Raw genomic sequence first — 10,582 nt, 5'->3', positions numbered from 1 at the left:
TCCTGACCAGTGAGGGGCTATCCCCGGTCCTTTCTTCTTGGCTTCAGGCCAGGGGAGGAAACAGGGAGCTGTTAGCTGGCCTTTCTCAGCCTCCTGGAGCCAGGCCTGCCTGCCTCAGCTTAGCCAAGTGGAACCTGGGGAACCCAGCTGCTGAGATGGCAGAGTAGGGGTCCTGGACCCATCCCCGATCTGGATCCTGCCCCAAGGGCTGTCTGAGCAGGGCTAGCTAGGGCAGGGCAGGCAAGTATTGAGCGCAGGGCACCACAGCAGACCGACTGTGCTGGGACGGCCCAGAGCAAGGAAGGCAGGGGTGGCCACAGGATGGCCATGTCCCCTACAGGAAACTCAAGAGGAGCCCAAGGGCCTGGGAAAGAGGCCTGGGGAGGAACCCCCTTCCCACCCACCAGAGCCACCACCGCCCAAGGACAGGTGCCCATGGTCAAGAAGCAGTGCCACAAAGACACCTCAGGAATGGTGGGGCTGCCCCGGTGACAGATTCCCCAGGCACGCATGACACGTCCAGAACAGGCCAATCCATGGAGACAGAAAGCAGATGAGAGCCTGGCGGGGGGATGTGAAGCAGGGAGCCTGCTCATGGCCACAGGGCCTTTTGGAGGGATGAAAATGTCCTGGAAGCAGACCAAGGTGATGATTACACAACATGGCAAATGTGCTAAATGCCACCGAATTGTACAGTTTTAAATGGTCAAAACGACAAATGAATTTGGTCCGAACACAAATGGTTTCTCACACTGCAGGCACTCCAGCTGTGACATGTGCACTTCTTTATTGGAAAAGAATAAAGCAGTCACTGACGTGCCGGGGGCAGGACACGAGCAGCTGCCATCCTCCTCCCAGCGTGCCTGGCATGGTCGCAGGGGAGCAGGTGCCTGGAGTCCCGGGGACACCACGGGGCATGCTGAGGGAGCTGAGGAGCCAAGGCTGTGCAGCTTCCCAGATGCTCAGCGGATCTGGTGTGAAGACAAGGTGGGTGGAGGAGACAAGGCAGGCGAGGGGTGAGCAGGGACTGGCCACCATCCCCACCTGGGAGGGGTCCCTGCCAGCCCCTCCTCACCGTGTACTTGTCCCACTTCTTTTCAGGGTCGTAGGGTTCCCAGCGGCTGGCAGGGAAGATGTGCTTGTTCTTCTCGTACCAGCTCCTCAGCACCACCTTGCCTGCATGTGACTGAGGGAGGAAGAGGGCAAAGGGCCGCCTGCCAACCTCCCCTTCCCTTAGTTTCTCCTCCACAGCCCAGGGACACCCGTTCCCCGTAACACGGCCCCCAATGCTGTACCTCATCCTTCTCCACAGTGGCGTCACTGAGCAACCGCACATCGTCATGAACATCAAAGTTGAAGAGTGGCCCTGCAGGAGAGAAGCAGATGTCCCGCTGCTGCCCCGGTGACAATCTATCGGGGGCAAGGTGCTATGGGGGTGGCTGGGCCGGGGGCACTCACCACTCTTCCCCCGTGCCTTGGTGACGATGAAGTCGTAGAAGCTGTGATGCTGGGAGCCAAGGGCAGGAAAGTGGCGCCTTGATGGCCCATCTCGGCCCCTCCCCCCACCCCCCCGCCTGCACACACCATCCCCACCAGCCTGAGCCAAAGCCCAGGGCGCAGCACCCACTGCGGGTCCTGGGAATGAAGGGACTCACATGCGGGATGATCAAGTCCTCCTTGATGTACATGAGCTGCTCCACCCCTGCGGACCTGAGGGAGGAAGGCAGGAGGGCGTGGGCAAGAGGACAGCACCCCTGCCCATGGAGGGAGGAGGCCTGCGCTGGGGCTGCGAGACAGCGGCCAGTGGGCTCTGAGGTTTAGTGAGCCCAGGACTGGCACCCAGCACCCTCCCCCTTCGGACTAAGGAAGCAAGGCAGTGCGCTCCCAGCGAAGCTCTCTCTGGTGGGAGGGAAGGGAAGAGGAGCCTGACCCCGTCTTTTGGGAGGATAGTGCCCAGCACGCTGCCTCCTTGCCCAGGCAGCGCCCACATCACACTGGGTGTCTGGCACCCGGGCTGGAGCCACAGGTGCCACACACACCACCATGCACACAGGCACACCTCGCACCTCAGCTCACTGAAGTCTTTCCGAAGAATCTCGAGCGCCTTCTGCAGGAACTGCTGCATGGTGTTGCCCTTTCTCATCTGCATCCGGGAATCCAGGAGTTGGGAAGGGAAGGCAAAAGCCTGCAGAAGGGCTCTCAAGAAGGCAGAGGCCCAGAGGGCCCTGCCAGAGACTGCAGAGCCTCAGCCAGGCCTGGGCCTCACTCCCCAGAGGGCCAGGTCCCGGAGCCTGTTATCCTCAGGATCCCTGGGGCTTCCCAATTCAGGAAGGTCAGTTCCTTCCCACGGAACCTAAGGGAGGCTAGGCCTATGGTGAGCAGGAAGCAGGCTGCACGCTGCCTACCTTGACTGTCCGCCGGTGCCCAGAGCCATCCCAGTAGCTGAAGGTGATCTCGATCTCCTCGCCTACAAGGCAGAGCTGACTCTTGGTCTCCAGACTCAGGCACCCCCGCCCCACCAAGAGCAGCCTTGGGGCTCAGCGCACCACCCAAGAGACTGTGGACAGGAAAGCTGGCTTGGGCCCAGGCCCCTCACGTCCAACTCCGAAAAGACTCACTCTTGATCTTCTCCTGCTTGGCTTCCCACTCCTGGCGCAGCTCTTCCCGAAGCCGATTCTCCTCCTCCTGGGAGAGGGAGCAGGCAGACGGGTGAGGCCCAGGGCTGCTCAGGGTGCACGCAGAGCTTGGCTCCCTGAGCAAGGGTATTCACCAGGACTGGAGTCGAGGCCGGGGTCGGGGCCAGGCAACCTTTACCTCACGGTCTCGATCAGGCAAGAAGCTTGTGTCCACGTCTGGGTTCTTCCCCAGTTTTCTCTTCTTCGTGGTGATCTCTGGAACAAAAGGAAGCCAAATACCATAGCATTATTATGAAAATGATTTTGCTACGGCCGACGCCTTGGGTCCCCCAAGCATACTTTGAGAACAGCTGATCTAGAAGACAAGCCTAGGGCGGGCACAGAGGCTCACGCTTGTCAACCCAACACTTAAGGGAGGATGAGGCAGAAGGATCGCTTGAGCCCAGGAGGTGGAGACCAGCATGGGCAACATAGCAAGACCTCGTCTCTACTAAAGCTCAAAATAATCAGCCCGGTGTGGTGGCGCAGCTGCAGTCCCAACTACTCAGGACGTTGAGGTGGGAGGATCGCTTGAGCCTGGGAGGTTGGGGCTGCAGTGAGCTGTGATCAAACCACTGCACTCTAGCCTGGGCAACAGAGTGAGACCTCATCTCAAAAACAAAAAACAAAACAAAAAAAAACAAAGACAAGTCTAAACTATTTAGCCTGATGCTCAAGGGCAGAGATTCTGGAGCCTGGTTGCAGATTAGAATCATGTGGAGAGCTTTACAAAAATGGATGTCACGGTCTTATGGCTGGGCCCCCTAAACAGAGCCTGTTGGGGGAGGGAAGAGCCCACCAAGCAGTGTTTTGTAAAAGCCCCAGTGATACACAGTGAGGGTGACCTTTCCCCCAGGCCTGCACTGTCCACGCCAGTAGCTCCCAAGTTCGAGACCAGCTTGGGCAACATGGCGAGGTTCCATCTCTACAAAAAATACAAAAATACAAAGCGCCTGTAGTCCCAGCTACTCAAGTGGCTGAGGTGGGAGGGCCCCTTGAGTCCAGGAGGTCAAGGCTGAAGTAAGCTGTGATCACGCCTCTGCACTCCAGCCTGGGCCACAGGGAGACACTGTCTCAAAAACAACAGGCCGGGCACAGTGGCTCAAGCCTGTAATCCCAGCACTTTGGGAGGCCGAGACGGGTGGATCACGAGATCAGGAGATCGAGACTATCCTGGCTAACACGGTGAAACCCCGTCTCTACTAAAAAATACAAAAAACTAGCCGGGCGAGGTGGCGGGCTCCTGTAGTCCCAGCTACTCGGGAGGCTGAGGCAGGAGAACGGCGTGAACCCGCGAGGCGGAGCTTGCAGTGAGCTGAGATCCGGCCACTGCACTCCAGCCTGGGCGACAGAGTGAGACTCCGTCTCAAAAAAAACAAAACAAAACAAAACAACAACAATCAAAACAAAAACACAAACACAAACCAGTAGCTCCCGCTGCACACAGCACCCGAGCACTACAGCTAGTGCATGTGCCACAATGGTGATATTTTGGATACACTGGGTGAAATACAACGTAATACTAAAATCCTGCTTGCTTCTTTTTCTGTTTTACTGTGGCTGCTGGAACATAGAACCCAAATGGCATGTGGCTGGCAGGTTCTTCTTCCCCACAATCCCGCACTTCCCTCAAAGCCATGGCACCCAGACTGTTACCACAGCCACACAGCGCCATCCCGCCTCACTTCTCTCCCTCCGCCATTCCCTGGGGAACTGCCACCACACCCTCCAGGGGCTCGTGGCACAACTTGCTCCCAATCTTCAAACGTGCCCACTCTTTCCCGCTGGACTTCTGGCATATACTTTCTCATCACCCCTCCTGTCTCTCTGGCTAATGCAATTCCCCTCATCCTTAGGGCCTAACTCAACCCTCCCCTCCTTCCCTGACCCCTGGGTTAGCCCCGTGGGCTCTGAGCAGAGCAGTAACCCTGAGTAGTGTCTTCAGTGCATGGTGACCCGTGACTTCCACCAGGAGAGGGACAGCACCCTATGTGCCCCGGCCAGGCACAGCACAGGTATGTGGCACACATGGCAGCTAGGCTGGCTTTACCCTCACTCTCCAGCCATCCTGAGCTTTCCCTGACAGCCCCTTGTTCTCACAGCTGAGACCTGCAGTGTCTGACTAGCAGCCACGGAATTTCTGTGACTATATACATTTACGCTGACACAAATCAAATAGAATTAACCATTTAGTGCCCCAGTCATACAAATCACCTGCAGCAAGTGGCTACCATATTGGGAGGCACAGACTAACATTTCCATCATCACAGAAAATGTGCCCAGCCAGCCTGGTCTAGACCAGCTTCTCCCCTCCCTGGTCTACTGTGCATGGTGCCTCCGGAGGGCAGCTTTTGGAGCCATCTTGATAGGGCATCAGCTTTGCTGACAGCCTCTCACACTGGGGACCCCTCCCCAGGGGCCACGGGTGGGGCTCTGACTCAAGCCAGCCCTCACCTTCCCTTTCCATCTCCTCCTCATACATAGCCACCTCCTCTTCTTCCTCGCCTCCCTCTTCTTCCTCCTCCAGGGTGAAGGACAGGCTGGAGATCTTCCGCTTGGCTTCCTTCTTACGCTCCTTCTCTCGAAGCTTCTCCAGCTTCCTAGCGAGGTGCAGGTGGCCCCATCACACACCATGTCCTTCCCCAACCCTGACCCAGCCCCTTCCTTGACCCAGAACGACCTGTGTGCCCTATGTGGGTCCTGCCCAGCCTAGGCTGGGTCCCCAGTGCCCCAGAGGGGTCCTGCTGTCCTGGATCACTTCAAGCTCATGGGTGAGGGCTCTGTTACAAACAGTAAGCACAGAGGGCCATAGGGGCTGCAGGACAGAGAGGAATGGGGAGAATGCAGGCTGCTCAGGCACCAGATGCAGGGAAAGGACCCACTGCATTTAGAGAGTCAGAAAGAAGCCAAGCCGCCATGGTGAGAAGACGTGAGCGTGGACCCAAGGAGACAGGAGAGAGAAATGCAAATCGCAAGCTAGATGCTACCCCTGTCCCAAGGCAGGAGACAGGGTCTCCCCCCAGGGTGCAAAAAGAGCCTGACCGGCCCCGGGACCCCGTGAGCACTAGCTCCATGTTGAGGGCTGCGGCGAGAGGACCCACATCTGCAGCTCCTTGGACTGCTCCTTCTTGGCCAGCTGCTTCTCCCGCTCCTTCACCAGAGCCTCCTGCTTGGCCTTCATGTCATTCAGGGTCACAAGACCTTTGAAGCAAGGAGGCACAAGGGGCAAGGTAGTCACAGGGCCAGCGGAAGAGTGGCCCAGGGTCCGGGTGAGGGGCACCCGCACCCTGCTCACCCACGGTGCTGGACTTGAGCTCTGCCTCTACCGCGTCGTAGTGCGCAGAGAACTTCTTGTCAATGTTGGATTTCATGATGTTTTCCTGCGGGGAGGGACAGCCACCATGAGTGTCACCCCTCACTGTGGAAAAGGCAGGTTGGTCATCAGGGACCTGGGTTACAGTCCAAATCTGCCCCTGAAGCTTCCAAGGCCCAAGCCAAGGGGTATCAGGAGAAGGCAAACAAGAACTGAGTGGCTGAGGGGCCTGGTCCCTCCCTGAGTGATTTTCCTCCCTCTAGGCCCCCAAATGTCATCAACAGCTTCCCAGGAGGCCTCTCTTTGGCCCCAGCCCCATCCCACTTGGTACCATGTCAAGCCCTCGCTGACCAGCGGCCTCCCAAGGTGGCTGGCAGACAAATACACCTTCTGCTTGCTGGGCACCCCGGCTCACACACTGTGGCCAGGGAATAAGGACTTGGTATTTCAAGGTTCCTCTGGCCAGGTTTCCCCAGTTCCCCAAGCAGGAGCCTGCTCTTTCCTGGAGCCCTGAGTCCTGATGAGTGAGTCTCCCTAAAAGGATCAAGCTCTTCCACGCTCTTTCCCTGACCACCACCATCACGGGCCACTCACGGGAAGCAGGGGATGAACCGCTGGCGCCCGGGAGGTTCATGCCTGCCTCACAGATGCAAGGGGTTCTGGAAGGAGCCTCCTGGCCAGTGGCCTGGCCAGGTCTGACTCAGGCCTCCCCGCGCCTCTCCAGGGGGAGAGGAACCGCCCTGCCCGGTGTCCATAGGACCAGGGCAGAGGCCTGGCTCTGAGGGCCGAGGGGCCAGAGCCAGGGCGCTAGGTGCCCAGGCGAGGCGACGAGAGGCCTGTCCCCGCCGTGCCTCCCAACAGAAACACTGGCTCGGCTCCCTCCTGCCGGAGGTCGGTCACCAGTCAGTGGCCTCAGCCTCGGAGAACGCCCGGCTCAGGGCCCATTTTACTGATGAGACTCGCCGGCTTGCTTCTGTGCTCTGCTGGAAGTCAGCGAGCCAGGGGCCCGCCCCGGCGCGCCGCCCGCGCTCCGAAGCCACCGCCCCAGGGCTTCCAGGGCCGGAGCGTGGCGCGAGGCAGCTAGGGGACCTGGGCAGCGCGCATGCTCCGAGGCTCCCAGCTCGCACCTCCGCGATGCGCTGCTTCATCTGCTCCATCTGCTCGCGCTGCTTCTCCCGCTTCTTCATCAGGTGCATGGCGCGGCCGGCCTCGCTCGCGGCGCCCTTGTATTGAGCCATGGTAGCGGCGGCGGCGGCGACAGCGACAGCAGCCCAGCCGGGTCTCAGCTGCAGCAGCAGCGGCGGCGGCAGCAGAACAGTCAGCTGACGCCCGCGCCGTGACGTCAGCCACCAGGAGACGCACGGATACCCCGCCCCTCCGCGCGCCAGCTGGCCCGGAGCGTAACCGCCGCCCGCCCCGCCCCACCCCGCCCCACCCCGCCGGAGACCGCCCCTTACCCTGCATGGACTCCCATCCCAGCCCCCACCGCCGGCTCCTGTGGACCCCGGAGGCTGAATCCCCCAGCCCCTCGCGCTGCCTCGACGTTAACCCGAGCCAAGGCTGGGCCCCTGGTCCCTCTAATTCCTCCTGTTGACCCCAAGGCTGGTCCCCGTGCTGCCTCCCTGCCTGAGGCCAGGCCCTGGTCCCCCGCATTAAGCCGAAAACTGGCACCCCTGTCCCCCTGCTTCACCCCATCCAAGGCTGGCCCCGGGTCCCCTCTGCCCTCTCAAGCCAGAGGCCAAGACCCCCGCTCCCTCTGCTTTCTCCACGTTGACACCCGCCCCCCACCGCACTCCCCCTGCATTGAGCACTGAGGGCTGCAGTCCTGGTGCCAGCATTAACTCACTGGTAGCCTTAAGCTTTAAGTCAGTTTGGCCCCAGCGTGCTCTGGGTGAGGAATTCCCTGACGACTGCCACCTTTTACAGTCCAGAGTGAAGCTAAGCCAGAGCCCCAACCCAGGCAGCCAAAGCCCTGCCAGGTACCCAGCTTTTGGGAGATAACCGTAAAGATCCAGAGGTTCAGGTTTCAACCGTTTTATTGGGAGGTTTTGTTTTCTGTGAAATACACTAGAGGGTGGGGAAGGGGACACATTCACTTTGCAAGATAAGGGTTTCCCACCACTAAAGGAAAGGTACGGGCAGGGCACACTGGGGTTTGGGTCCATTTTCCCACCTCCTTCTGCTTTGCTCACATTTTTCTCTCAGCAAGTACCACAGAACACAAACACAAAGACAAGAAACAAAACAGCAAATCAACCTCCAATGGGGCCACGCCCAAGCCTTCCCCACTGCCCCAGGCTGGGCAAGGGCTGGGGCAGCTCACTCTACAGCCCCCAGGCCACACGGGAAGGCTGCAGGCTCAGAAAGGGTGGGTCGAAGTTAATAAATTAGAATAAATTAGGGGGGAGGAATGCAACTTTGTGCTGGGAGGGCCCCTTCTCTCCAACACGCCAAGAGTTGGTGGGGGGAGGTGGGGGCATCTCCAAAGGCCACTACAGTGGGGGTAAGAGCGGTGGGGGCAGAAGTCACCTTTTCCTCCCCGTCTTCCCGAACAGAGCAGAAGAATTAGGGGTGGGGGGAAGAGACACACACAAGGAGAGGAACCCTCTTTTCCTAGGATAAGGAAGGGCCAAGAAAGAGGATGCTATCCAACCCCCCATCTCCCAAACCATCGCTAAGGTTAAGGATTTGGTCAGTGGATCAATGAGGTGGGTGATGGGAACGTGGTGGGGGAAGCAGAGGATGCTGGAGCCCTCTAGGAGAACAGACACAGGCTGGGGCAGCAGGGGCTGGGGGCGGCCACAATCACTGCTCAGCTTCTCCAAAGACGTCGTTCTGTTTACGCTTCATGTTCTCAAAGTCAAAGGCCATGCCAGCCATGCGTTTGTAGATGTCTTTGATGTCGTTGCAGGTTGTCTCAAAGTGTGTGGTGGCATCGTAGGAGCAGGAACAGAATACCTGGAAACAGCCAAAGCCCAGCGCCCAGGGTGAGTCAGGCAGGTGCCCTGGGGGGGCGGCCAGGAGCCAGGGCTGGGACAAACTGCTTACCTGGCTCTCACAACCATCATCAATGGGCTCATACAAGTCACTGATAGCCACAAACCTGAGGGGCAGACAGAGGGGAGGGGACAGGCCTCACAACGGGCCATGCCCTTCCTGGTCCCTAAGCCCAGCTCCTGGGCTCCCTCCCTCTCCCTCTCGGGCTCAGCCCAGCCCCTCACTTCTGGTCAATGGGCTCCAACAGCTCCAGAGCCGGCTCCACCTCCTTTTCAGGGTCCGTGGTCTCCACAGTAGTGCTGGCGATGGCGATGTATTTGCCCTGGGCCGCCACGTTGTGTGCATAGGAGATCATGCACACGTAGATGTCTGGCCACAGGAAGAGGTCCGTCAACTCGGGCCAGAGGCGCTGGCCATACGCAGAGATGGGTTCCAGTGGCTGGACACAAGTCTGGCCCACCTGCCCCCTCCCCAGCCCCGCAAAGCAGGTAGCATCCAAGCCGCCACCCTCCCAGAGGGGAAGAGTCCAGGCCACCCAAACCCTAGGGGTCCAAGTTGTGGTGACTACAACGTGGGTCAAATTTTTTCCAGAGAGGTAAGGCAGGGAGCTCCGACACTGATGGGGAGAGAAAGGGTAACCCCAAAGAGAACACCCTAGAGGAAGTTGTACCAGCACCCGGCCTACCTGACTTCCTGTTGACCTGGTTCTGGGGGATGATTATTTGGCAGGAGTTGGCATCGTTGGTGTTCTTGATGGGGTGGCTAAGGATACAGATAATGCGGATAACCTGGCCAGCCTTCCGCACACGGTCCGGGATGTAGCTGGGGTCACAGATCAGCTGCTTGCAGCGGGCCACCTGAGAAGGCACCAGAAATCCTCGCCCGTCAGATCACTCCCTTAGGTAGTCTTGGGGCTGTGTTCACAGCAAAGGTAGGCAGCTCTGGCAGACAAGGCACTCCTCGGAGCCATCACTACTGCCCCTCCTGAATGCATGGCCCTGCCCTGCAGCTCACAGAGGTGGGCCCTGACCCATAGGCTGGGTGCCCGCCCCCGCCTCCCAGATGCCCCGTGATCAAGTACACTTTCTGCACTACAGACATGGCGTGTGGCCTCTGAAATAGCCCCTCACCCACATTCATGGCTCTGAAGACTTCTGAACGCCCAGTTCCCAGCTCCAAGACCCTCGGGGCTGTGCAGCAGGAGACCCGGCAGCACAGTGAAAAGAAGGTGACCAAGCCCTGCCTCAACCATGGTGACTGCACTGCACCAGACAGGCTCACCTCTCCCTCAGATTTCACGCCCACCACCTTGCCATTCTCCATGATGATGTCATCCACAGGTTTGTTCAGCATATACGTCCCCCCATAGATGGCACTCAATCTGTGGTGAGAACAGCCCTGGTGAAGGCCCCTCCCAGGAGAAACGGGGACCAATTCCACTGTCACCCTCCCTCCACCAAGGTGCAAAAAAGGCTGCCCCAGGCAGGCAGCAGGCAGGAGACGCCGGGATTCATCCCAGCTGTGTCACTGCCGTGAACTCTGGCCCCATCTCAGCGGGCTCTTTCCTCTCTGGAGCTTCTTCTGCCCAGAATACACT

At 59.1% G+C, this 10,582-nt stretch overlaps 2 protein-coding genes across 5 annotated transcripts in view; both read right to left on the bottom strand.

Moving 5' to 3' along the window:
* Positions 1-743: 743 nt before the first annotated feature.
* Positions 744-10,582, bottom strand: part of FAM50A (family with sequence similarity 50 member A) — a 35,066-nt gene continuing 25,227 nt past the window's right edge. The window contains exons 2-14 of the mRNA XM_050775470.1: positions 7,116-7,326; positions 5,971-6,055; positions 5,777-5,876; positions 5,130-5,275; positions 2,815-2,891; positions 2,619-2,685; positions 2,406-2,467; positions 2,067-2,143; positions 1,656-1,710; positions 1,459-1,507; positions 1,296-1,366; positions 1,076-1,186; positions 744-971 (exon numbers count right to left, since the gene is read on the bottom strand). Coding sequence (XP_050631427.1) covers positions 963-971; positions 1,076-1,186; positions 1,296-1,366; positions 1,459-1,507; positions 1,656-1,710; positions 2,067-2,143; positions 2,406-2,467; positions 2,619-2,685; positions 2,815-2,891; positions 5,130-5,275; positions 5,777-5,876; positions 5,971-6,055; positions 7,116-7,226 — 1,020 coding nt within the window. The 5' untranslated portion in view covers positions 7,227-7,326 and the 3' untranslated portion in view covers positions 744-962. The remainder of the gene's footprint in view (positions 972-1,075; positions 1,187-1,295; positions 1,367-1,458; positions 1,508-1,655; positions 1,711-2,066; positions 2,144-2,405; positions 2,468-2,618; positions 2,686-2,814; positions 2,892-5,129; positions 5,276-5,776; positions 5,877-5,970; positions 6,056-7,115; positions 7,327-10,582) is intronic.
* Positions 8,554-10,582, bottom strand: part of GDI1 (GDP dissociation inhibitor 1) — a 121,470-nt gene continuing 119,441 nt past the window's right edge. For all 4 annotated transcript variants that reach the window (XM_050775468.1, XM_050775469.1, XM_050775467.1 and 1 more), the window contains 5 exons: positions 10,267-10,366; positions 9,671-9,842; positions 9,210-9,354; positions 9,037-9,091; positions 8,554-8,946 (listed from right to left, as the gene is read on the bottom strand). In XM_050775468.1, coding sequence (XP_050631425.1) covers positions 8,794-8,946; positions 9,037-9,091; positions 9,210-9,354; positions 9,671-9,842; positions 10,267-10,366 — 625 coding nt within the window. In that variant the 3' untranslated portion in view covers positions 8,554-8,793. The remainder of the gene's footprint in view (positions 8,947-9,036; positions 9,092-9,209; positions 9,355-9,670; positions 9,843-10,266; positions 10,367-10,582) is intronic.

The sequence above is a fragment of the Macaca thibetana genome, chromosome X (genome assembly GCF_024542745.1).
Source record: "Macaca thibetana thibetana isolate TM-01 chromosome X, ASM2454274v1, whole genome shotgun sequence".
NCBI classification, from domain to species: Eukaryota; Metazoa; Chordata; class Mammalia; order Primates; family Cercopithecidae; genus Macaca; species Macaca thibetana.
Note: the sequence above shows the minus strand (reverse complement) of the source record. Positions and strands in the feature narration are given on the sequence as shown.